The 26,013-nt window shown below is 40.4% G+C and overlaps 1 protein-coding gene across 1 annotated transcript in view; it reads right to left on the bottom strand.

Moving 5' to 3' along the window:
- The window catches only part of PHEX (phosphate regulating endopeptidase X-linked), a 115,291-nt gene that overhangs the window by 27,622 nt on the left and 61,656 nt on the right, over positions 1 to 26,013 (bottom strand). The window contains exons 13-15 of the mRNA XM_005231903.3: positions 11,705 to 11,782; positions 9,984 to 10,087; positions 2,443 to 2,501 (exon numbers count right to left, since the gene is read on the bottom strand). Of these exons, the coding sequence (XP_005231960.1) occupies positions 2,443 to 2,501; positions 9,984 to 10,087; positions 11,705 to 11,782 (241 nt within the window). The remainder of the gene's footprint in view (positions 1 to 2,442; positions 2,502 to 9,983; positions 10,088 to 11,704; positions 11,783 to 26,013) is intronic.

Here is a 26,013-nt window from a genome sequence, read left to right as displayed (position 1 = left end):
GGTCCTTATATTTGCACAGTTCACTTTATGAATTTCTTCTAAAGTACCTTCTATTGGCATTAAACTTGAAATACTTTCGGGGGCTTACCTCTCACAAGAAAAATTTCCAGGATAAGAACTTCCTAAATGCTTTCAACGCAAAAAAATATTTTATTTTTATATCTTAGAGAGTCTCCTCTTTCAGTGTAGTTGAAAAAAGGTTTTATTAGTAGTACTTATGCTCTTAAAAATTGGTACTCAAAATCCTTGTGAGCTTGCACTATCACAACTTTACATTTAAGTTGTTAGAGTTCATTCTTAATTCTTATTCTCAAATGACTCTCATTTGTAGAATTTTTTTTCTGTTGTTTAACTAGGTCTTTAAAAAGGCCACAGTTTTTGTAGCATATCACCAGTCTCTGCAGAACTTTGGGTTGGTTACTACTGAAAATATAGCTGCAAAGCAGTAAGGTAATAACCACTGGGTGCAAGATTTGCCCGGTGGATACTTCACACAATATGAGTATGCATAGGCTCACAAACTTCAGTCTCCTGCAGCGCAGTTCTTTCTTAGTAGCATTAATGGGAACTCAGTAGTGATGTGTCAAATATTTATCAGCATCTTCAGATCTCAGCATGTTCCTCCTACATCTCATAGGGCCTCTTCCCCTGTAAAAGGCACCAGCCAGCAGTGGAAGACTGTTTGCGTTGTGCCCTTCTTTGAGTATTCCCTTGTATTGCACATCATTTTCAGGGTATGATTACATTTGTACTTCTCTCTCAGGCAGAAGAGGGTTTTGTTCAGAAAGAGCCACCTAAATCCTTCTCCTCTTAGGAACAGTCCTAAAAGGACAGTGAGCAGCACTATCAAAACTTCAAGGTCAGATGCCAGCAGTATAAGAAGGTCAGCAGTTATGATATAAAACACAATTGCCTCTACACCCATGACTGATTGGTTACGTTTGACAGCTCTCTGCTTTGTGACACCATTAGATACAGCAAGTGTGAAATTTAGCTTCAGCGACTCCAGCCTCTCATTAAAGCTTTCTCTAATGTGCCATGGCAGAGAGGCTGAGAGAGCTGAACACTATTGAAACTAAAAGGACCCAATATTAAAGAAGACATAACAGCAATGGTTCTCACTGGGCACTGACCAGGCTTCCTCTCCATTCACACAATACGTTTGAAGCAGCAGTGGTGGCCAGTGCTCAGTTCATCAGGATCAGCTCAGGGAAGTCTGCCTCTAGTGCTCCCTCAGACCATCAACATAAACGGGCTACTTAATGACGGCAGCCCTCTAATTAAGGTAGAGCGGTCTAGGTCTAGAACTAATTTTAATCAAAAGAACTGCCTAATTATCACACACACTTTACAAATAAGCTCACTTAAACACCAAAGAATTTGAGTGGTTTGAAGGGAAAAATTGTTTACAGAAATTGGTAGGAGCAGATGCCAGCAGACTCGGATTGCCAGCCCTCTGCTACAACCTCTTCAGTGTGATACATTAATTTTGTACCTTTCAAAAACTACTTTCTGTGACCAAACAAGATGCAGGAGAAAAAGGAGTCACTCAACGATTTTTGACATGCCTGTCCTTGGGGACTGAGACCACAGAAGTTATGGCAGCTGCCTTCCAGACCCTGACAGCACACAACAAGAAGGCTGACTTAACTTCCAAAGCTAATAGGAGCAAAGAGGCATCAGGGTAAAGATAACAGTGCTTTACACAAAAACACTGGTATAGATTTTTAAAGCCAATAAGATTTTCTACACATTAAAATAAATGGGAATGAATATCCAAATCCATACACATCTTTGAAAAACTCTGCTCTTGTACCTCATATGCTTCCAAATCAGGACTTATGCACTCTAAAAACCACCAAGAACTAGAATTTGCATCAGACAGTTTGTACTGTACATACAAGATATCATCAAACCATACAGGTAAGAATTTTAAATTAACTATAGATACCATTCCTTGTCCTTGAAGGTATTGAACAAATCCACTGGACACCACTTCTTAGGTTTTCTGGTCTATATCACAGTCTCCTCTAGTCACGATTATTGCTACGTATTTGTTAACAGTAGGGGACTGAGTTGCTATCACTGTATATGGAGGCATGTGTACACGTGTTTTTGCTACAGAAAACAGAAGACAGAAACATCAAGCTTCAATAAAAGTGATTTAAGCTAACACTTGCAATGGACAGCATACACACACAAGCAGTCACTGCAATTCAGCTGACACAGGGTAACTCATTAAGGAACGGTAATTCAAATTTGTGGGCTCCCTGGTTTTCCAGAACTATCCTTTCACTTAAGATGTCTCTCAGCTGAATTACCAGGTTTGAGCTTTTGATTTTCACTCACAAACACAGAAACTGTACAGATATTATCTGAAGCTTGATACATAAATTTCCCAAACAGACACTTTATAAGGAGGCTCAGAAGTCAGATACTCACTGATCTGGTTGGTAGATGCACTATAAAAAGCATTTACAGTAGTTGGGCTTGTAAACCACCTGCAGTAAGAGCAAAAGAAATTGGCTGTCAGTACACTTACACATCTTTTTGAATAGAATGAGCAAAGATAAAAAGTGAACTCAGTGGAAGGAAGCAAAAATGTCTAAGACCTAGGATACATTAAAGTTTTTCTCCATTTCAACACATGCTACCTACACTTTATTGAACACTGAAATCTATTGTTTAATGGCTTCATTTGAAGTGCATACAGTCAATGAATGTTCGAGAGGAGCGATTGTTAAGCTTCCTATTACCTAATCTGTTTTATTTCTAAGTGACCATTGTGCTTGGGAGGTCTGCCATGCTATGAACTGAAGTTCACCCAACTTCACAGCTGCAATGCTGACAGCAGCTGTGAAAACTCTCTTAGGTGTCTTTCAACCATGTATGGAGAAACTCCCTCTTGAATTTAGAGGAGAGCATTTTGAAATGAGTGAAGTGGCTTCAGGCGCTTTGCTGAACAGCTACTTGAACAATTAGGATGATACCAGCAACATGCACAGGTGCTTTCCAGGAACCTAAATTCAAAACAGCTTCACATTCTGTACCCTACACAATGAACATGTCCATCAGTGTGCTTATAAACAAATGTAGGCAAAACAAATTTGAAAAGGAATATTAGCATTTCTTCTCATAGTTAAATTTCTCATACATACTGGAGGGAAACCTAGATTTGAATAGCAAATAGGATTTACAAATCTGCTTAGCCTAAGCTCAACTATATTGACAGTGGTTTCACCCATATGAGTGAAAAATCTCAACTGGCTTCAGCAAGATGCAAATCCTCTCAGATGGAACTCTGAGTTCAATGAGTCCAAGATTTCACTTTATGATTTTATAAGGAAGAACTGAGATATAAGAAAAGTAATGAAGATTATGAGAATTAGTGGTTAATTCACAATAAATTAGAAGCAACTCCAGCAAATGTCCAAGCAGGAACATCCTGACATCTTTAGCAATACATGGTTTGGAAGTTTTGTAAAGCCAAATGAATGCAATGCAATTGCTTTGGATTTTTTTTTTTTTTCAAAGAGAAGAGATGGGAGCTGCAAAACACAGAGTAAGACAAAGGAAGATCTTCCAGAACATGGAAAATGTGCAATGTCAGTGACATTCACATACACAATCTGTGCTTTAAAAAGCACCACCAAATGAATCAGTTATCCTGACTGTTTTTCTGGCAACTGATGTCCTCACATAAACCATATAACAAAGGGGAGAGCTTTAGAGTGGCAGCATTTTGTCTGTTATCAATAAATTCATCTGCTTCTCTCTTCTTCGAAGTTGAGCAGCTTATATTACAATGCAGCAACTAGAGAAACTAACCAATGAAAGCAAAGGGTGATAACATGTAAATATCTTAACCATCCATCACACTATAGGCTCCAACTGCCACAGATAACTCTCCTTGTTTTGTTTACTAGGAGATTCTGAAGGGGAGGAGCAGGAGGAGGTTGTTTTCCAGCGTGTTTTCCATTTCCTCTATAATAAAGAGATTAAATGTTAGAGGTAATGTAGTGAGATAATGGAAAACTGAAGAAAGAATGCTTATGGTGGGCGTATAAAGGAAAATTAAGGGGGTTAATTAATAACATTACAACTTCATGTTTGTTCACAGCACCAATCAGCTGAAATGTTTTGAAGGATGAAAGCCAGTCACTTGTGCCATGGGACCTGCTCTCCAGGCTTAGAAGTAGCGCTGGAGGACTCTGTCCCTTTTTTGACATGGAGACAACCTATCTGAAAGGGACCATCTGAAACACTCAGGACTTTAATTTAGATTTTACTGTAAGTTTGAACAAAGACACAAAGCATTGTGGCTTCTACCTCACCCTATTGACTTGTTCTACTTACAGTGGCCTTTCTGTTCTCCCAAACAGCAACTTTTAAGCATGAAAAAGGCTTCTGGAACAACAAACCCTCCCTTTCTGCAAATCTTAGAGCAAGTGTCTTACAGGGCCTCTCATTTCCAGTCACAGGATCAAGGGCCCGAGACAGATAACAGGTACTTCAACACAGACTAATGTGCTTTGCTCTTCTCCCCATCCTCTTTGCTGCTTCAGCCCCAGGGGCTCACTGCCAGCTAGTTCAAGATAGGAACCACCACAAGCAGTGGTTAAAGATCTCTTCACTGACGAGAGACATCTGTCTAATAGCATAAGATTACACCTGGTTTTATCGGGTGAGGAGCTAACCAGCCATGCATGTACTTGTCACCACAGGAGCACCTCACTCTGCTGGAGAGCAACTGCAAGTGCTGTTGCCATTTTGCCCACAGCTACCAAGTACCAAGGGACAGCTTGCTTTCATGCCTATGAACTCACAGACTCTCAGCTTGTAGACTAGCTGCTAAGGCTCATCACAACATCTCCATCCTGAGACCGCTTCTTTCTTCATGATCTACCACTGCAACAACAGAGCCCATCCTGTTTCCTGAACTTAGTAGGAGCCCAAGAAGGACAGCAGCCTTGATTTTCTCACTGTAAAACTGAATTAAGTTCTTTCCAAGTCACTCTTTCATAAAAAGGTCTCAAGAATGACCCTATATGAAGTTTTTTGTGTTTTTAAACAGCTAGGAAGAGGAGACTTAGCAGCTGTACCGAGGAATCAGGAAGAACAAGAGCTCTCTAGTGACAAGCAGAGTATACTCCTGAATTTCATTCATATTTGACGTTTAGACACTCAGGAAGGAGCATTTTTACACTCCAGCATTTTTTTTTTTGTACCATTCTGAGCCACTCTCAAAAAGATTTAGGAAGCATTTTTCCACAACAGAGCAGAAATAACTGAGACTGCTTCCACTCAGACTAGCAGAACAACTTCACCTCTTATCTGTCATCCTCTTCCAGCGAGCTCCTTGAAATGACTGAACTTTCAGTGACAGACCTTAACTAATAATACACCAAATTACTATATGAAGGTCCGTAATAAATAGTTATTGCTGTTAAATTTTAAGGTAAAGCAAATTTAGAAAGAGCACTGTCATTCCTGTTTGAAGTCAGGTTGCCTGGGCAGCCTGGGCATTTGCTTTAAGTCCAGTTACAATTTCAGTGCATTTGATGTATTAACAGAAGGATATAAAAAAAGGACAGGCAAAACAAACTCTAAGCTTTTCTTAATTAGAAAGTAAATTTTTAAAAAAATAAGAATTGTTTACACTGTTCCCATTTGTTATTAGCATGTGAACAAGGGACAGCTTTGAACCATGACCTATAGCACTACCTATCAACTACTGCAGCAGTCAAAACCTAATGCAGCAGACCTGACACTTGTAAAGTTTGAGATTTCTCTTGTAGACATAAAATCTGAAATCTGCACTGAGGTAGCAAGTGGGACAGATACTCTCTTACATTTGTGTTTCTTTAAGCTACAATTTTTTCCATGATACCTTCCTTTCTGAGTTAAAAGTATAGTGTGCTACATTGCCAGTCATGAAGAGGGGTAACTGGGAACACTTACAATACAGGGAAAAGCTTGTAATTTATTTAATTCTCTGTAACACACAAACTGGATTTGCAGCTTGTACTCTCATCTTTTTGAGTTACAAGAAATCACTCAGTTGAGCAGAATTTGGTGGCCAATATCCCAAGTAGAAATTTTTTTAAAAAAAATCACATAAGTAAAGAAAATGAAATTATGAATGTGTAACATACTTAAGCTGGTTAGAAGCAAAAGGCTGTACAAAGTTGCTAATGAAGTTGCAATACAGCAAATCTCTTCTCAAGGAAGGACTATAAAGAAAAACTTCTAAAGGGAAGGCAACCTTCAAGATGACTTTCAAAAAAGTATTTCCTCTTCTCATTGTTAGTCTGTTTTATACATTTTCCCCCACTTAGAAACAGAAGATTAGCCTCCCAGGCCAGGCTGCCATCTGTCTCCCCTGGGGCTTGGCAAGAAACTGGGATGATAAGGCAGGGCCCAGCCACCAGTGCCACATCACTGCTTCGGATAAGGTTCAAAGACCAGGAAAAGGCTCCAGGATGCTCCTTTCCAGCCTCTCCTTTCCAGTGCAGGTCCACCCACAGGATTTCTGAACTCTCCAGCAGCATCTCTTCAACAGACAACAGCCTGCCTGGTGTCTTTCATGGCTGCTTTCCCCTTTTTGCAGGAGGAGCTTTTATGCTGTCCTTAATGGCATCCAGCCCAGCACCTCTCAGAGCTGCCCTCCCCTGCTGCAAACCAAGATCCAGGGCTTATAAACAATAGTGTGTGGTCAAGAAACTGGAATAGGTCCTGGAGGACACCCAAGAATCTTCTCATAGTACACTTCCTCTGTGTCCTCTTATAGGGATACTAGATGCTTCCATCTCCAGCACTGGAAGTTGAGTGAAAAGGAAGAAAGATTTGGCCAGGTCTAAAAATCTTAGAGATGTCCTGACTTCAAAAGAGAAAGATCAATAATAATGAAGCAGTATGCCCAAGAAGTCCTCTGATGCCTTGCTCTTTAGAAGTACGATATCAGTATTAAGAAGGATAGATCCAATTGCTGTTAAAAAGGTACGGATGTGAGTTTATATATGCATACAGATGTGCATGTATATTTCTATGTATGAATGTATATGGCACCACAGATGAATAAACAAACACCACTAAAACCCTGATTCTCCTTTATCTCTCCCTTCCACACGGCCATCACCTCCCCACGCACTGCCTTTCACCTCCCTCTGCTCTAGTTGTGTCTCACCTGGCTTATTATAATTGCCTCCACACCTCGTCCCCTTCCTCCCACACTTCCCCCTTCCAGTCTTGCCTCCTCCACCCAGCCCTCTTGATCCAACCTGTGCTGTTTCATGCAACATTTTCCTCAGCTCCCATCACAAACTGCTTTTGTATGTCTCTTTCCTGATACCCAAGCACTTTTTCTCTTGCTTGATAGAGTCAGCTGTGAAGATGACAGCCATGTCCCCAGCCAGCTGTTAGATTGCAGCTGGCACCCAAAGCAGGTGTTGAGGACAGCAAGCTGCACCTCCTGCTGCTGTGGTGCCCGTGGCAGGGTCCTAGCCCTCAGGATTGGCAGAGCAGATGGCTCTGGTACCCCATTGCCTTGTCACAGCTTCTTGGTACCAGGTGGGCCAGGTGTGTGTCCCCATCGATGCCCTGAGCAGTACCCTGCCTGACTTCCTCCATGCTCCTTTTTCCTGTAAGGCAGGTAACTGCTAGAGAGTGAGGGAGCAGAACAGAGGACAAAGAATTTTTATAATTACTTCTGCTTTAGGGGACATTTCCCCCCTCTTTTTTGATTACAAAACTTAAATTTACAGAATAACTGATTTTCACTTTGATATCCACATTCCCCCTTGCTTTACCAAACTCTTTTGTGTTTTATCTCCCAACTCCTCTGTGGTGTTTCCCTGGTGCTTTGAGTGAACCATCATTTTGATTTTCCATTTAGTTGACTATGCTGATGAGTCCAGTTTAGAATGATAGCGCTGAGAAATCTGAACTGTCTGCTAAATGAATATAACGTTTTACCCTTTGGGGGTAATATTACTTTACTTTCTGGTAACTCATTTCCTTAAACACTTGTTTTCTTATTTATCCTTTTTAGTCCATATCTTGGAAGACCTTATAATATGAATTTCTAAATATAAATGCTATGCTAAAAGCTACTGAACTAGGCAAAAGAAGAAATGAAGCAGACCAAAATAAAACCCCAAGGGTAATTTTGTATTAGCACCAAGCTTCAGTGTAAATGAAAGATCTGTGGAGTTCTATGAAATATAAAAGCTTAAAAAAAAACCAACAGAAAAACAAAGGAAGACTAAAGAGAAGTGAAAGCATCAGAAAGCAGTAGAGTGTGATAGTTAAAATGTGGCAAGTGCTGATATTTTTAAGGCCAGATTCAACACACCTCAGACTGGTGGGTGGAAGTTATTGGTTTATTATAATAAATTAAAAAAACCCTGAAGGTGGCAATGACTTTCTGTGCCTTGGTATCCCTCAGCCAACACAGCAAAAGCAGACAGTGACACCACTTTCAGAGCCTTTTTCTATCACCAAGCAGGTGCAAAGGCAGAACAATCTCCCAGCAAGAATAATTACAACCGAGGGCTCGGGCAGGGGTTACCTCCAGCCCTGCTGAAGGCAGAGCGTAGAGCTGTGCTGACAAAGGAAAGAGACCAAAAATCAAATCGGGATCCCCCAGGTCAGAACGTGCACCATGAAATAACAAGAAAAGCAAGACAAAGGTGATGAGGGGGCTGCTGTTAAGTAGTCATTGAAATAAGAGGGTAAAGAAGCATGAGTAAGTGTTCAATCTTGTAGTGGGCAATCAGCTAAAACCTTCATTTCTTAAGCATACTCATGTGATCGTTCTCAGATTGCAGCCCGATGCGTACAGTCAGGGATTACGCACCACCCTGTTTCCTTACAGGGGCGATTCCCCATCGTGCCAAGGATCCAGGGGCTCTGCTGCCTCAATGCTGTTCCTGAGGAGCAGGCTGCTGATCACTGTTGCTAGAGAGGCAAGTGTTATTTCACTGCTTTCATGGAAACTGTTGGTCTGAAGAGAACATATTGATTGTGATCTAGCCCTGGCATCCAGGGCTGCAGGAAAGCTCACAAAATCATCTCCTGGGATTAACCATTGCAATATCAGAGTAAGGTTTGACAAGAAGGTAAAATCTACAATTAAAATGAAGCTATAAACAACCCCTTGAAAATATGGGGCCAAATCACAACATTCTAACCAGGAATAGCCTGTGCCTGTCCTGCTAGCAACCTCTACCTGCCTCACACGCAACACTGAGCTACCCCTGAAACAGGGCATGATTCAGTTTGAGTAGGAATTTCTGAAGCCCTAAGAAAATACCACCACAGGAACTAAGCAGCAGCATCGATTGCAAAGGCTGTGTGTAGAAGGAGTAATTTTTAAGTAGCATGATTAGACTAATTAAGTTCTGTTTAGGTTTTAATTTGCATTTTAAGGATTTGATTACCCACCAGTAAGAAAAAAGACTGATTCTCTCATGGATTTTATGACAGTATATGACATAATCTGCACTCTCATGTTTACAAATAAATAAAAACAACATATGTAAATTAAATTATGTTTTATTCTATATCTTTGCTATCAACAGCAGATAACTAACAATGCTGATTGCTATTACTAATAACATTATCTCTTACTAATGGCTCCATTCGTAGAAAATTTATTTCATAAATCCCTGCTGTTCCATTCCGGATTCTAACTGTGACCAAGACACATAATCCATTTTTAATTGAGATTCAATTACCCCTTTTCTCATTAAATTAAGTTTAAGCTGCAAGCATATGATTACTGTGCATCAGAAGAGAGATACCTAGAACTTAGCAAAAAAGTATCGACAGGAGTTTCTGAATAACTGGGGGTCTGCCCATAGGCTTTTTGTATCATATGTGGCTGTGTATATAATTATATTAAAACATTAATTATATAAATTAAATAATATAATTTGAAATATTCTTAGACGATTATGTAAATTTGCCTTTTCTCTACTCACTCTGTTTTTGGAACTTCTTTTCTAAGCCAGTAGAAATCAGACTGGGCTGCGTATTTGCGAGTTTGCAACACATTGCCAAAATAGTCACTTTCTGTAAACTTCAGCTGTATAGATAAAGCACAGGCATTTTTAAAGTATGTCCAAGGAAACAAAAGCTGACATAAAACAATCACAACTTTTATTTTAAACATGATAGCCACCTAATTTTTTAGCCATTACTAAAGTAAGTAAAATTGTCACACTTGATAGGAAGGATAAGTATTTTGTGAACTTAGTTAAAAAACAGTGGCTGAATGGATCTACGGAAGGGACTGGAACATCATAGAAGCTTTTCCCTGTGCTGAGAGGAGCTGAGGAAAATCAGAAGTAGCCAACTATGAATTGCAGACTGCACATTTCTATGGCTATTATTAAGACAGCCTCTTTTCCAGAAGGAAAGAAGTTTACTTTTATTTTTAATAGTACATCTTAAAACCACTTTCAAAAATACAACAAAGTCCCCTTTTTCAGTTTTTAATAAAATCTACATTTTATTACAGATACTTCATAGTCTGTGCCCTCCAAGGGTTCTGCCACTGCTTTCTTACTGTTTCACACATTAAATATTTACAGGCATAGGGCTCCATCCTTCCATAAGCCTCCAAATCTAATAGCACACACATGCACACACACAACTAATCATGCAAGAAAAAGGGATGTTAATCGTTTATAAATCCAGACTATATCCTAGTCATCAGTTTCAAGCACGCTTGGGACTTGTGAAGAAGTTGCACTTCAAATGTAAACTACAGCTTTGCAGCCACGATTAACAAGTGTTTTTCACTAGACATTACCACTTATCTGGGCAAATAATTCCATCCACTGAGCGATAAAGTTGGTCACATCCCCAATTTCATTACACTGCCTTCACAGCACCATCCCACCGTACTGTTTCCAAGAACAAGGACTGGGCAGGTAGAGTTGGTTCTTCAAAGTTTCCTCAATAAATTTTGCCTCTGATTAGTGTTTATTCATGTTCTCTGGCAAAGATGACCATCACGCTTGTATTTTACCAGTTCAGGATTGAATTTGTGATTCTACTTTGCCTGTGACTCTCAGTAACACAATTCATCACATGCATGCCACAATTACCCCTTTGAAAAATGGTAAAATAAATTATTCTTCATCATCTGCCTTCCCGTCTGGGGCTGAACTGGGTCAGGAAGGACTCCCCCACAGTATCCGTGTCCTGTAGCCAGAACAGTAGGCCTATACATTGGTTGCGACCTCTAGGCATAATTATAAGCAACAATCATAAATAAAATTCATAGGCTGGAGAGATGAGGAGAGCCTATATAGGGCATCATAAATTGTGATATTCTGAGGAAAAATGCATTAGTATTTTTGAAGACCATTACTTTGAGGAGAAATGTGGGGGGGTTGTTTCTTTTTTATAAATAAATGCAAAATTTATGGCAGTGTATGTTTAACCTTTAAGATGCTTAAGAGTAGGAAGGCATATTTTATTCCCAGCAGGCCTCATGGCCATCTCACTTAGACACACTGGCATTGACTGTTCAAACATGACAGCTAGCACACTTAATTCAACATTTAAAAATTATCAGGCAAGAATTCCAGATGCATGCCAAACAAAAGAAGAGCTTTGATTTTAGACAGCAGTGAAACAGAGCAAAGAAAATTTGCAATACATAAAAGAAGAAAGCTGCAAGTCTAACACTTACTGTTTTGATGTCTTCATTAAGATATGTGTCATTCATTATAAATTGAGGGTAACCAACTTTTGCCATAACTGCCTTTGCCTTTGAAAAAGAAAAAAAGAAAAAAAGTGTTGGTAGATATAACCATTTCTCAGAATATGGCACATTTTTTTCTCCCATTCTATTTCCACTTTGTATTATTATGCCTCCCTGAAGGCATCTTAATTTTTACTTCAAACCAACTTGCCTACAAGATAAACTTGGTGCCATAAATAAGCTTCACATCACAACGTGGAGGGTCCAGGTTCTGTTGTCAGATTATCACAGTAGGTCTGTTGCTGCCTGCAGAGCTTTTGCAGACTTACAGCAACGTGTTTGAGTGCAAAATCTTAACAGCTGATTTTCCTTACTGTTTTTTGTGTTAATCAGACGGTCAAATGCCCATCTCCACAATGTTTTCCAAAAGACAACAGGCAATAGACTGTTCTGCTATGGCGCAGTAGCAGGTACACATCCCTGTTAAAATGGATTTGATACACAGATATGGATGAATGTGGGTCCCAGCAAGTGCAGATTAGCCTATTTCCACTGAAGGTCACTTTCATTTACACCTGAGGATGGGTGCACACTTTTCTGAAGGACAGTGTACTTTCCTAAAACCACAGGGCTAATCTTGGTTTTGTTCTCCACTTTCATCCCTCTGCTTTGCAGTCTTTTCACTTTCCCTAATGTCAGTAAAGGTGTTAAAATAAGACACTTCAATTTCATTAACCACTTTTTTTCTACTTTCAGTCATGACTTGGTCCCAGTGTTTACACACAATCTGTGTAAACACTCTGGTGTGAAGTGATAGTAGCTGTAGATGAGTTTTCCCACTTTGTAAATCATGGCATAAGCATATAAACAGCCTTAGTAATGTCCTCACAAAAACACAAGCAGGCCACCCAGCCATCCACAATCTCTGGGGAAACAACACATTTCCAGAACTGAAGAGCAGAAGGACACAAAAGGGTAAGGAGACATACCAAGAAGTCAAATATGACAAGTCCATAGAATAAATTAAAGCCATGGTGGACTAGGGTAGCACAAAGCTTCCACTTTCCACAATGTTTTCAGGATGCTAAATGTAAACTCTCCTTGGAATTCCCGCTACCCCTCAAAAAACGCTCTTCTAGAAACTTCTTCTTCAAACTCAGATGTCTAAACTCACACGAATATTGCAGATATGAAGTGCAATAAATGGAATGGCCTTTAAACCAACTGCAGCCATACCAACCCTTCATTCACCTCTCTGTGAGCAGAGCCTGGACTTCTCTGGGGTCCGCCAGCTTCTATTTCCTTCTTGCTGTAGGAGGTGAGTGTTCAAGGGAAGATTCCCCTTCCTCCATAATGAAATCCTTGCCCCCTTCTCCCCTTTCACAGCATCTCAATACAACTGGGCCTCCAATGACAGCAAGAATTAGAAATGTCTGTTTCACAATTGTAAGAAGGAAGCTGATGGAGGACTTCCTCCATTTAACCAAAACTGTTTTGTCTCCTCTTCTATTTTTCAAGAAGAAAGGTGTCTTTGTTTATTCAAACTCCTTAAGTGTCTCAATCTTATTTCCAACCCAAAGTCATAATCCTCCATTTGTGACATCACAATCAATCATGTTTGAGATAATTAAGATGTCACAAACAGAAGATTACAACTTCAGGTAGGAAATTAGCAGCAGGAGCAGATGATCTCTTAAGCAAGAAAGATCCCATTGTCATGCAAATATCCCCAGAGATAAAAAGGTAGTGGAAGACAAACGCTGAACAGAAAATACGAAATGTGCCAAATTAACTCTCAACAGAATGTTTTCTGTTTTCCAGAAGGTAGAGCAGCCTTTCTTTCTTAAATTTTTCTTTCTTAAAATTTGAATTTCTTTCTTAAAATTTGAAGCCTACCTAGAGCAGATATTTTAAATGCCTGGGGGCAGGGTAAAAAGCAAGATGGGGAGGGGAGAGCAATTCATATGCAAGTTTGTATATAATCAAGAGTGTCTAATTTTTTTCCTGGTGTTGGTGTCAGGTCCAGCTGACTGAACTTTGCAAAGAACTGGAAAATTTCCTTTCCCATTTCCAGTGTTTTAATCCTAGTTGAAACTCATCTTGAGAAAGCAAAGAACAAAACTCATCAGTTTTAGTTTCCATTAAGCCAGCTGCTTGAACAAGTTTGGTGAATCTCGAATGTTCTGCATGTACTCCAGGGTACCCACCTGAATCACTTAAAGCAGTCTCTGAGTTGAATCTATATAGTGGAGCCCCTTAGCATTTTGATTAAACAGATATAATTTAAAAACTAATTTATACGATGAAGACTAAACCATTTAAAAACAATTTATACTGCAACTGGCAAAAAAAATCAACAGTGGTTTTTAACAAAAAAGTAAGGAATAATTGTGTCAGTACAATGTCATTTCACTAATGACTTAGCCAGTACAGTGTTGATCAAAAGCTGTTGATCTTGTTTTGGCACATAGAAGAACATTTTTAGTTTTGAGCTATATTATATCCTTTTAAAATGCTCTTTATTTCTAGACTGTCTTCTAAATAAAAGCAAATAAATTCATGCCTTACTGGCTGTAAACACAGAGGACTATGGAACCAGCCTAGATCTGGCAGCGCATCTTTACTGAAAGAAGCAGTGATGGGCCCTGCCCTCCAACCCATGGTGCTAGTACTTAGTTGTGACATAATATCTCCACTCCACCACAGGGACATTTTGGGGTTTTTGTGGAATATCTGCCACATCCATCTCAGTCTTGTCTTCCACAGCAGCCCACTAAACAGCAGCTTGGAACTGCCAGCTTTTGTCCCTTTTAGACCTCATTCCTTAACCAAACATCTCTAAGGGTAAGGATGAATCCTCCAGGTTCCTTAATGGCAGGTCTGACATAGGTTGACCTCAATATATATAATCACATAATATCATAAATACTCATATAATAAATATTTCACTTTTAAAATTATTATTTTAGTGACACTTAAATTCTTTACTCCTCTCAAGGTCCTGCTGCATTAGGAAAGGAAGAGACGGGAAAATGTTCTTCCAAACAGACTACCTCAGGTGAGCTTGACCTCAGGTCATACATACTTTTGCTTTGCAGCTTTCACAATTGATGTTGTGAGATTAAAATTTTCAAGCAGGAGGAAAAAATAGCTGGACTCTACTGAGGTTATTTTTTTTTTTTATATAAAGGCTATATAAAACCCGAGTAAATAACAGAGTTTGTCTCAAAGAGACTTTTGAAAGTAAACTCAAAAGATAATGCTGTTCCTCGTACTTTGATGTTTTATCAATGGCTAAAGCTGCCTGTATCTTGTGATATGTGTGTGTGTGTGTATGAGGAAAATGTTATTTTATTGAATTTGTTACTTATAAGTTCTTACCACGATATATGTGGTTTAGAAGTCTGAGCAAACAAGACAGATGATAGACTCTGTAATGACTAAACTCTAAGGCACTTTACTAGCACTGTAATTCTGATGCCTTCTTAAATGTTCCACCAGACATGCAGGATAGCAAAAATTTAGAAAACTACGTATGTTGTTACTACATTACCAAGTTAATTTTCTATTAGAAAACATAAGTACATGTTTAAACACCATTACAAAGCTTCTAGACCAACTAAATTCACAAATAACATCGTTCAGGAGCCTTTTTGAGAAGATCTAGAGCAAGAGCTGATGGAGGGCACACTGGTACAAGGTTGTCACATGCAATCCATGTCTCGCTCCACAGGTTCTCCCAGAAAAGGAGTGTGTCTCAGATTGGTCCTAATGGTATCTACAATGCAGCCAAAAATGTAGAGGTATGCCATGCTCTCCTGAGATCCTACTGAGGTAGTGACCCAGGGTCACCTTATCTCCACAGTGTAGAACATACCGGTGTGGGAGTAACAGAGGAATAAGCTTGCTTGATCTGAAGGACCAAGAGCATCTCTTTTTGAAGAGCTGCTCCCAGCACCCTGACTCCAGCCTGGGATGAGGTCCAGGCCCATACAGCCGCCCAGGCAAGCACTTAGGGCAGGAAGTGTGGGTGGCAGGCCAGAAGGCTGTGGCACACCATAGTGTTCCCTGATGCCAACAGTGCAGGACATGGGGCTCCTGGTGGATGGGACTGTTTCCTACAGCCAAAGCAAAACCCGTGAGAGGACACAAGAAGCCCTCTGAAGTCCTTGGGAATCCCTCCATCTGGGATTCCTCCCAAGGGCTTTGCATAAGATCCAAGCCCATTCAGCTGAGCCCAGCACACAGCCTGATTTATTGGCACAATAGAAAAGTTAGAAAGAGCAGGTTTCTAAACTTGTGCGTTGGAAGTTTCTTGCTTCCTTGGCTATGTTTTCTGTTCACTTGAGTAACATTTAACATCCATTCAAAGACTCCTTATTCATACAGCACAAGAAAGTGGAAAACACTTCTATGACTGGCTTGCTTTTTGATAATGAAGTCAGTATTTTCCCCTTGACAAGATTAAAAGTATGTTTAAAAGACCAGCCTTCCAGGAGGCATGCACACACATGGTGGGAAGCAAATGAAATGTGACAAATGTACAGGAACCCAGCCATGTGGTAATTGCACACGAATCTGCCGCAAACGCACCGTGCACAACTTGCTATGGTCTAAAGGCTCACTTAATTCCTTTCTCTAATTTGCATATTAAATAACTACATGTACGGGAAGAAAAGAGGGGATGGGGTATTTCCCCCAGCTATTGTTAAATACTGAGCCTACCTTAGACTGTTGAGTAAATTAAGAAACCTTGTCACCTCAGGCTTCCTTTCCTGCCACTGAAAGCAAGAGGGGGTGATGCAGAGAAGCAGCATGCTTTCAGGTAAGTCACGATAACTGTTTTCTATCCCAGCAGCCAGAGAGAGCAGGCTCCAAGGCAGAAGACCCAGAGTGGGACTACTCCCTCTGCCATTGATTATGCATGGAAGTTTCCCCACTGACTTCAACACAGTTGGGATTTTACCATCAGTATTTCTTTCTGGCACAACGAGAGCACTCTAATCAGTTTACTACAGAGACAAAATAATAAACGATCTTTCACTCTTGACTTAACAACTTGCCAACGTGAGAACACGCACATGTGTTTCAATGCTACAAAGCATCCCAGTTTCCAGTCTAGTCAAATTCTCACTTGACAACCAAACTCGGGATGTGAGCCTTCTGAGAGTCTTCTTTGCCCATCAGAGTATGATTTGGATATTTTGTAGGCCTGCCAGCAACACCAAGTACTGACATGTTGTACCTACTGTAAAAAATCAAACCCAAAACATAGCTCACCCCTGACAAAGTTTTATGAGTCTGAGATGGATCTTCAGTAGATCAACTTGACTCACAATAACTTTGTGAAGATAATTTTCAAGCTTCTAAAAATATAAAAAATTAATACAATTACAATTCACTGAAAAATTAGCATGAAATACATTCTGAAAGCTAAAATCATTCACAGCAGAGTAATGTTCCATTTAATTACAAGGATTAACTCAGCCTTTATGTACATGTCTGGTCTTTTCATTTTTCATTGAAAACAGACAATTCAAGAGCCATCTGGTAAAACTGCTGCATAGATATCACTGCGTCTATCTAGGTTTTACATATAGAAAAAGAAGGAAAATAGAGTGATGGATCTTGGTAAAACACTAAAAAGTTCCATCACGGGGCTAAAGCCCAGTCCTACAGATGTCAGTAGGAAGTGACCCACTGACTTGAGTAGGAGATGGACTGGGCCCACCTTAATAACATATATTATTTCCTACGCAAGGGCCACATGAAATATCAGGGATTTTCACACCATCAGCTGCAGTCAACAGTGAAGTGGTAACTCAAAAATGAACACTTGGCCTGAAATGATAATCTCCAAGAGTACTTGATCTGCAGTGAACTGGCTGTAATTCATACTCCAGAATATAGCTATATTATCAAACTATTTATTTTTAAACTTTGGCTTTAACTTTTATATTTGCACATCCCAACAATACAAAATATGTAGACTTTTCAAGATTTTCAGAGCTAGTGTTTCATTTAATAACAATTCACAAACCACGACCTCACACAGCACCATAACTCTCCCCTCTCTATTTCAATAATTGTTTTGATTGCTTAAAATTAATTGATTGTGGAGATGGAAAATACAGCTATCACTCCATTCTTGTAATAGCTTAATGCCAGGGGTAAAGAAAAAAATAAATTAAAAAACCCCAAGTGACTTCTTATGTGAATAGTCATATCCATCACATACACATAAAATTGCTTTCAGTTAAATACACACTGTGGTTTCAAAAGTAGCTGAGTCCATTTAAGAACTTTGTGCTGACAAAGGAAAAAAATGTCCTAGTCCTCACTCTTCTCCCCTGCTCCTCCCATCTCTGTCCGTACTTCTGCTCATGCTGCCTGTGCTCAGTCTCCAAAGGCTGCCTCAGCTTCTTGCCACCATATTTCTGGGAGACCACTTAGCTCACTAACATAGCAGAAATCTATCCAAGTTTTTCCCCAGCTAATTTTCCACCAGATCAGCGAGCTGAATCACTCACTACATGGAGAGACCCAGAAAGTGCTGGAACTAGCACAAGACAAATGCTGGGAACACATCATGTGGGAAGGTGGAGAAGGAACAGTAAACAGGTTATTTGCTGTTACCTCTTTCTCTGAATCATCTGTTGAAACCAAAGCCTCACTTGAAGAAAACTTCCTGACAAGAAAATATTAGCTAGTACACTTAAAAACATCATACCCTACATTATCATCATAGGAAACAGAATGGAAAAGGGACACAAAATTTTCTAAGTAAACTGTTGGTTGGGATTGTATGTTCAGTCTTAATATCCACCATCTAGCAAGACAATATTATTATTACTAACCGTAATGTTAAAGCACATAAAGGTTTAGTAGGACTGTTAGGCACGGAAGAGTCAGAAAAAGCGACAATGTGCATCAGTGTCACTCTTTCCTGTCCTAAATCCCTTTTGCTTCTTGGGTCTCTGGAAGACAAAGACTCAATCATTGGTTCAAGCATTGTGACAATAATTTCACAGGAATTAAATTTTCAGTTGAAACTAATCTCGCTTTTAAAATAATTTTTTAGCAATATAACTGAATTAAATCACAGAAAATGTGAAACAGTTTTACATACATAAATATACAAATCCACTGTGATACTTTCACAAGTGTAACTCTTTAGTTCAATGCAGCAGTATAATTAATAGACTTACTCATATTTTCTCCTGCCAGCTTCGTTCCAAACTCGTTCTGCTGCCAGCTTTGCTTTAATTTTGCTAAGAAAAAGAGTTCCTTTGTCCATTTTATTTTAATTTCTTTTTTCCATTTGTAACCTCTGTATGACAATTACTATGATTCCATTATTTTATATATAGAATATTATGAATGACAGACATAAATGCTGTCTTTCATGAACGGAACCACAGCTCTGTAAATTAAATGTATTTCTTCATGACACACAGTAATTGCCTTCCTCTGTCATTATACAATACATAAATGCACTTATACAACAGACCAGCGCAAATGGCAAAAGGTATATTTAACACCTAACCATTACTGTCTAAAGTTCCTTGGTCAGTTTTAAGGGTCTCTAGGTTCCCAATGGAGCTGGGATCATGCTTGTGGACCAGAAGGAAGGATGGTGCATGGATATGCAAACTGTCTCGGTCTGCACTACGTCCAGCTGTGGCATCGCAGCTCCACACCAGCAGTAATAGGTCCACTCTAGCATGGGGATTTCTGCACTAGATTTACCTCTACACATCTGTAGATCACTTAGAGAATGACTACACCCCACGGGGTGTGCGCAGACAGCTAGGAGCTCCTCACACTGCTCTTCAAACAAGCTAGAAGCAAGTGTTGTTCTGAAGACACAGACCATCATTAGTGTCATGCTGGTATATATATGTCACATGGTATATGCTGCTAAGCTGCCTTTGACAGAGCTGTAATAGTTCATGCACCTGAATTAAGCCTGGACACATCTTTAGCACTACAGAAAACTATCTCCTCATGCTTTTATATTCAGGCAATGTTTTATGTTCTCTGATACAATTGTCTCTTAAAATAAAAAACAAAACAAAAAACCCCACCCAACCAAGTATGCACCCAACTCAAAATTCTCTTTATCTGCCTTTTGAAATTACATCAGATATCTTTACCAAAGAAATTTTGCACCAGAATCCTAAGGATTTGGAATGTCACAAAGAAAAAGTCACCTTTGAATGGGCTTTGGAATGTTAGTGAGCTGCAGAAATCATGATGTTGCATTTTTTGTAGGAACTCCTTCCTCAGCTCCTTCCTCACTGCTCCCCCCTAGAGCTCCTCATCAGTTGACCTGTAGTCCCACTTTCAAGCCACCTCTTGCTAGAAGCACACCCACCTTGCTGTGAAATTTTTCCTGTTGTTTTTATTTTAGCTCTGGGAAAACATCAGGTTTAACAAGAAACACTGTGCTGATAAAAAGAAGAAGTCCCATGGCCCCAAAAAGCCCAGTGTGCTGAAGAGATCTCTGGTGCCGAACACTGAGAGACGGGCAGCCCCACAGCCTAGGAAAGGGCAAGGAAACTCTCCCTGTCACAGCAGTATGAGTTACCACAGCATTTCTTTTGGCAGTTTTATGCAAAACACTGAATAACCCGTTCCAGAAAGGGACAACTTCTGACCTTAGCCTCTGCGTGCATCAGTTTATATCCATCTAACATTTTCAAGGTTATCTTTGCTTAAGCAAAGGTTGCAGAGCAACTTTTTTTTCTTTTTAATGAACAGAATGTGAAAAAATCTCTTTTCATTTCTAGCCACAAGTGAGCATCAGACCCAGTCTAGGTACAGCTGAGACCAGGCATGGCAGAGACTCGTTCTTACACCACTCTAGAACTGAAATAGGGACTGAGGACCTGAACACAAGCATTACTCGTCTCAGGACTTCAGGTTTTCTCTCCAGGGAGAAATTACTTTTGCTTGAACAGGGAGCCCAACCAGCACTGTATCAGCAAGCAGGTCACCATCTTATATGCCTATGCTCTATAGTATATGGGGGAAAGAGATGCAGACATAGGCAGAAATGTAGGCTGCAGAATACAGAAAAAACATAAGCAGAAAACACTCTACTTTCTACTCAAGACCAAATCCCTCTCTATTCCAAATCTTTACATATTTCTATTTTTAAAGAAATTATAGATGTGTATTTATTTTCACAGTGATGGAACTCACCACCCACCCAGAAAACTGAGCACAAGACGCCTCACAGCTACCTCATGAAGCTGAGCCTCATAAAGGCAGCTGAGGAAGCCTTGGTTCTTAGGCACAGTGTCCTGGCTTCTGAAAGGTCACTAAAGGAACAAATTCCTGAGTCTGATGAGCTCCTTGTGGCAAAGCTCCTCTAAAAGTAAACTCCAGCCATACCAGTACCAGAAGCCATTTCACATTTCACCACTTTGATTCAGACCTCCATGACTAGTACAATCCCTGAGCAAGTGAAAGTGTTGCTAAGGCTCCTGCTCCTGGAGAGCTTGGTGCCTGAGGGCCCATGCCCATGCCAGAGCCCCAGCCCATGGCCCTGACTTGCTGAGCTTCCTGCCTGCTCGCAGCAAGCAGGCAGCTTTCCTCTTGGTGGCTCAGGCAGACAGATATAAGACATGGAGATCACCACAGCCAGAAAATGCACATTCATTGAAAATAGAGAGGGAATGCCAAGTGGATACCTGAGCATGCCCTCGTAGACTCCTCCATACAGAGAATGGGTCTCCCACACCTCAATATCTGTTACTGTTGAGCTGGGGGACTACAATGTCTTTATAACTGTTCCTCTACAGAAGGCAGTTTTACTTGGTAAAACAACATAGATAAAGAAAGTTAAAGCTGAAACTGAACGAAGCTTCCAAGGCTGGCAGAGGACTTCCTGCCCTTTGGAAGACCTAATCTGTTTTTTAGCATACCGATACTTTCATGTTGCAGTTCTGCCACAAAAGCTTCAGATTCACCCTGGTCCCTGAACATCTGCAGGTGTGTCCGTCCATCTGTCTCCCTCCTATTTCAAGCAGGAGATTTGTCACAAGTGTTTTGATGTCACGCTCCCATTCTGGCCTTACAGAGTTGTGCTGTAGTCTGAAAAATGACAGCTGTGAGATCAGGGTTAAATACAATTTCCTCTCCCTTCACCTGTTTTCCACTATCTGTTTGCACGGTGCTGAGGTTATTAATGGAACTGACATCCCTGCACAACTGAGTGAGCAGTAGCAGCAGCCAGATAACAAGGGAGAAGCTGACAGGAGCAATCTAACCCCAGAGATAAGAGATAAGCAAACATGCCATGGCTATTAGTTTCCACTCTGGCCAATGGTGAAGAACATCTCCTGTGGTTACTGAACAGGAAAGCCCCATCTTCCTGAGAAGGTTAAATTAAATTCAGGATATGAGAGATATGATTCTTTGAGTTCAAAATCTAAAGTTTGTGATGAGAAATAAACATTTGACTTTAAAAAAGATAAGTGTTGTTAATCTGATGGAAACTGAAGACCTATTTTTACTCAGAGGAAAGTGTGGAACGCTACTCTAGTAGGAAACTACCTTGCATTCTCTGTATCTTCCAGGTGAAAAATTTTACTCTAAACATTGGCATTTTCCAAACAGCTATCTCAGGGATGATGTGGGAGTGGTAGCCTCAATGTCCTGACTAAATTCCAAACTAGATAAGTAGAGCAAACTTTTCAATTCCCCTACATAATTTCTGAGCTGGGCAGCAGCTACTTCACTTCCTGCTTCCTATGGAGTTGTCCTCACATGTCCATGCACATGGTAGGATAAAGATGAGTTACACTATGAAGATAAGCTCCTGGTGATATATTTAATGTCCAAGGGAATTGTAGACCTGTAGGAAAAGAGTTAAAACGTGACTGCCTTTTCTGAACTCCAACCCATGTTTCAAATTTATTAGGAGACTTGTTCATTCTCCTTGCAATGCAACTGCTACAATACTGGAAGGACCTTCAGTTTTTTCATTCAGACAGAGACTACCCTAATTTCAGAAAGCTCACTTCCACAAAGGAAGAATGTGGCCAAGGTTCAATTGGCAGTAAGCAGAAGTACGCTCTCCCGTTTAGAAATGACAAGGTTGTTTCAAGATCTGAATCAAACTTTCTAGTAAAACCAGTAAATTTGGAAGTCAGAAGTCACCACTATTGATTTCTGAACAGGAATGAAGTGCAGAAATGCAATTAGAGCCTTTGGAAATTTCTCCTTTTCCTAGTTCTTCTGAAGTGAGTCTGGCAGCTTCTGTTAGTGTTCTGAAGCAGCCTTACACTTTGTGAAGTTCTCTGAGATCCTAGAACCAAAGATATAAAGTCATCTTAAAAGAACTTGTAAAAGGGGTATTGGGATCTTCACTTTTGAAACTCCATCCCGCTCTTTTACCAAACGTTATTCTGTCAGCCTTGTGCTGGCCTTCATTCCAGAAAAAGCCCACTTGAGATATGGGAGGCACTGAGACTCAGGTCTGGTTCCTCTGTCATATTTTTGCATTATTTTATATAGGATGGATCCACAGACCCCACAAGGCACAAAAGACATGTTTTCTTTTTGCAGAGCACCCAGTGACCGCTCTCAAGATTGTATGATTTGTCATCTTTGTGCAAAATTAGCATGGCATTAAGCAAGATCAATTTCAGCTCCTGAAGCTGTGGTGTCTGGCCTTTTTGTCTGGGTATGCCTCAGATCTTAATGAAAAGTTATTTTTCAGTACCATATCTAGTGCACGCTCCAGCCAGTCTGTATGAACAAATGCAGGATGCTCCATACTCCCTGGATATAGCTGTGCCAGGGTTATACAGAAGCAAGAGTGGGCACAAGAAAAGAACAGGAGATTATGATTCTCTGGTTTCCCCACTACAAGAACACAGCGGGAAAAGCTAACATTTTCCAGACGAGCAAAAGGAGATGCTTTTTCACACAGAGAGCAGTGAGGCAGTGGAGCTCATTGCCTTGGGGAGCTGCAGATGATAAAAATTGTCTTGGGTTCAAAAAGTCATTAGGCAAACTCACAGCAGAAAAATATGAATAAATACAAAGACACGACTTCTGATTCAGGAAGCAACTGAGCTGCAAATGTCAGAGTCCAGGAGAGGATAGTGGGAATGTACCCCTTTATGCTTGCCCTGTCCTTATGTTCATCTCTAAACATCTGCTGCTCTTTGGCCACTGTCCCAACCAGACATTGGACCTTTGGTGTGAGCAGTATGGCTGTCATGTTCATAGTGAAATCACCCAAATGTGAAGAGAGAGAGACCATGGAGAACTGGGAAAGATGGTGGGGGCTCAGTTAATTGACTGGAGGGCTGGATACGGCCCATAAGTTCCAGCTGAGAAGCAAATGGCTTCAGTGGGATAACCCATGAACACCTACCTCATTTAAAGTTTCTATACTTTGTTAAATTAGGGTTTGTACAGATGGCTCTTGATTTCCTAAGGGCTATTGGCCTAAATTACACTGTGTTATCTAGGGAGGTTTGCTGTAGCTCTCTGAAGCAGCCGAACAAACCCTGTAGGCTAAACAAAGGTACCTTACACTGTCTGAGACACCCATAGCTAGGCTATGCGCACATATATAGCTATGAGACACCCAGTGTCCTTGTATTTCCCTGTGGTCCTCTTGCCTCAGTCTTCAGACTCAGAGAGATGTGAAGAAAACAAATGTTGCCTATACAGCTTCCTTAGAGAGAAGTAAAGTAAAGCCAAGCAGCAGGCAAGTTCAGTAGGCAAAAAATGATTGCACAGTGACCTTGGGATTTGTGCTTCATGACCTAAAGAGGTTAATAATGTTAGAGAAAAATCTTATTAGAGGAAAAACAAGCTTTTTTTGGCTTATCATCCATGCTTTAAAAATAGTATTGCAAAGCAAAAAAACCCAACTTCCTACAATGCAGGCTATTTTATAGGAGCCTTGCAAACTTTCAGAAAACAGGCTTTTGTGTAAAGGGCTGTTTTTCAAGCCTCCAATTAAACCCAAGCAGAAAAGGCATTTCAGGAAGGAAAAACAGTCACTAATAAAATAATGGCTCCTGCCTAGAAAAGGGAATAATTTTACATCTCAGTGATAATCTTCCACTGAATTATCCTTTGAAAAGCAGAAGCAATATATTATCATTTTAAAGATGAGAGCCCTGATCACACACGACATGTCAATGGAGTTTCACTTGCAGGTTCTCCCTTTTTGCTGTTGCCCACCATTACAAGACAGAGCCGTCAATACCATTTGGCTGATATCCTGGGCTGAAATCTGCACCTTCATTGTAAGGGAAACAAAAGGCTCTCCTCTCTCCCCTCCCTCTTCATCTTCCACCCTTCTCAGAGGCTGCAAGGTGGCCCAGAGCTCACCAGGTGCCTGGGCCACCAACGAGGGATCTTTCTGCACGGCTTCTGTAACGCGCAGACCATGTACTTGAAGACTGTTGCCAGACACACCCTTGGAGCTGTACTCATTTGGATAATTTCTCTGTTCTTCAAATGAAGGCAAAATTTAATGACCCTTAGAGAGAGGCTAAAAGGGCAAGAGAAGGAACCTTTTTCTCTTTTTTTTTTTTTTTTTTTTATTAAATCAGAGTTCTCTATTGGAAATTCGGGAGGTTAACAGGCATAGGTTAAGCACGTTTCAGATGACAGTCAAATACAGAGCAATAAAGCAAGGCTTGCACACAGCAGAGGAGGGACAGGGCAGCAAACAGCGTTACAGCACAGAGCTGAACGCTTCTCTCCTACTCGGAGCTCCTTTGGAAGCAGCATGAGCTCCATCCAGAGAGCTAGGTGAGAACTGCACGTGAGGACAGACCGAGTCACCTTACTCTGATAAAAACTTTCTTTGTAAGATTGGCCTTCAGATGGTCTGATTTAAATCCGTGTTTCGATCACAGAAAGAGAGGAATGGAGGGAGGATAGAAGGAAATTATTAGATGTTATCTCGTTTATATTGCTTTGTTACACAGGGAAAGTCAAACCCTAACTCCAAAGTATACAAGGGCTAAACGCATGATTCTCAGAACTCAAGGCTGCAAGACAATTGTTCCCTGTCACAAGGACCAGTCGATTTGATCCTTTCAATATGGTTTGGGCTCATCAAATTAGTAGTGTTCACTCTGAGTAACTTAAAACAACAGAACAGACACAAAGAGAGTCACAGACGGATAAATATTTCAGTGATTAGATGGAGCTGACAGGCTGCCTAAAGCAAAATTCAAGCATTGATTCTACCAGAGGGCCTTTTGTAAGTCCTGCGAGGTCGATGGTCCCTTTGATTGCAAAGCATCAGGCTG

Source organism: Falco peregrinus, chromosome 4 (genome assembly GCF_023634155.1).
Source record: "Falco peregrinus isolate bFalPer1 chromosome 4, bFalPer1.pri, whole genome shotgun sequence".
NCBI classification, from domain to species: domain Eukaryota; kingdom Metazoa; phylum Chordata; class Aves; order Falconiformes; family Falconidae; genus Falco; species Falco peregrinus.
The sequence above is the reverse complement of the archived record's forward strand: the minus strand, read 5'-3'. Positions and strand labels throughout refer to the sequence as shown.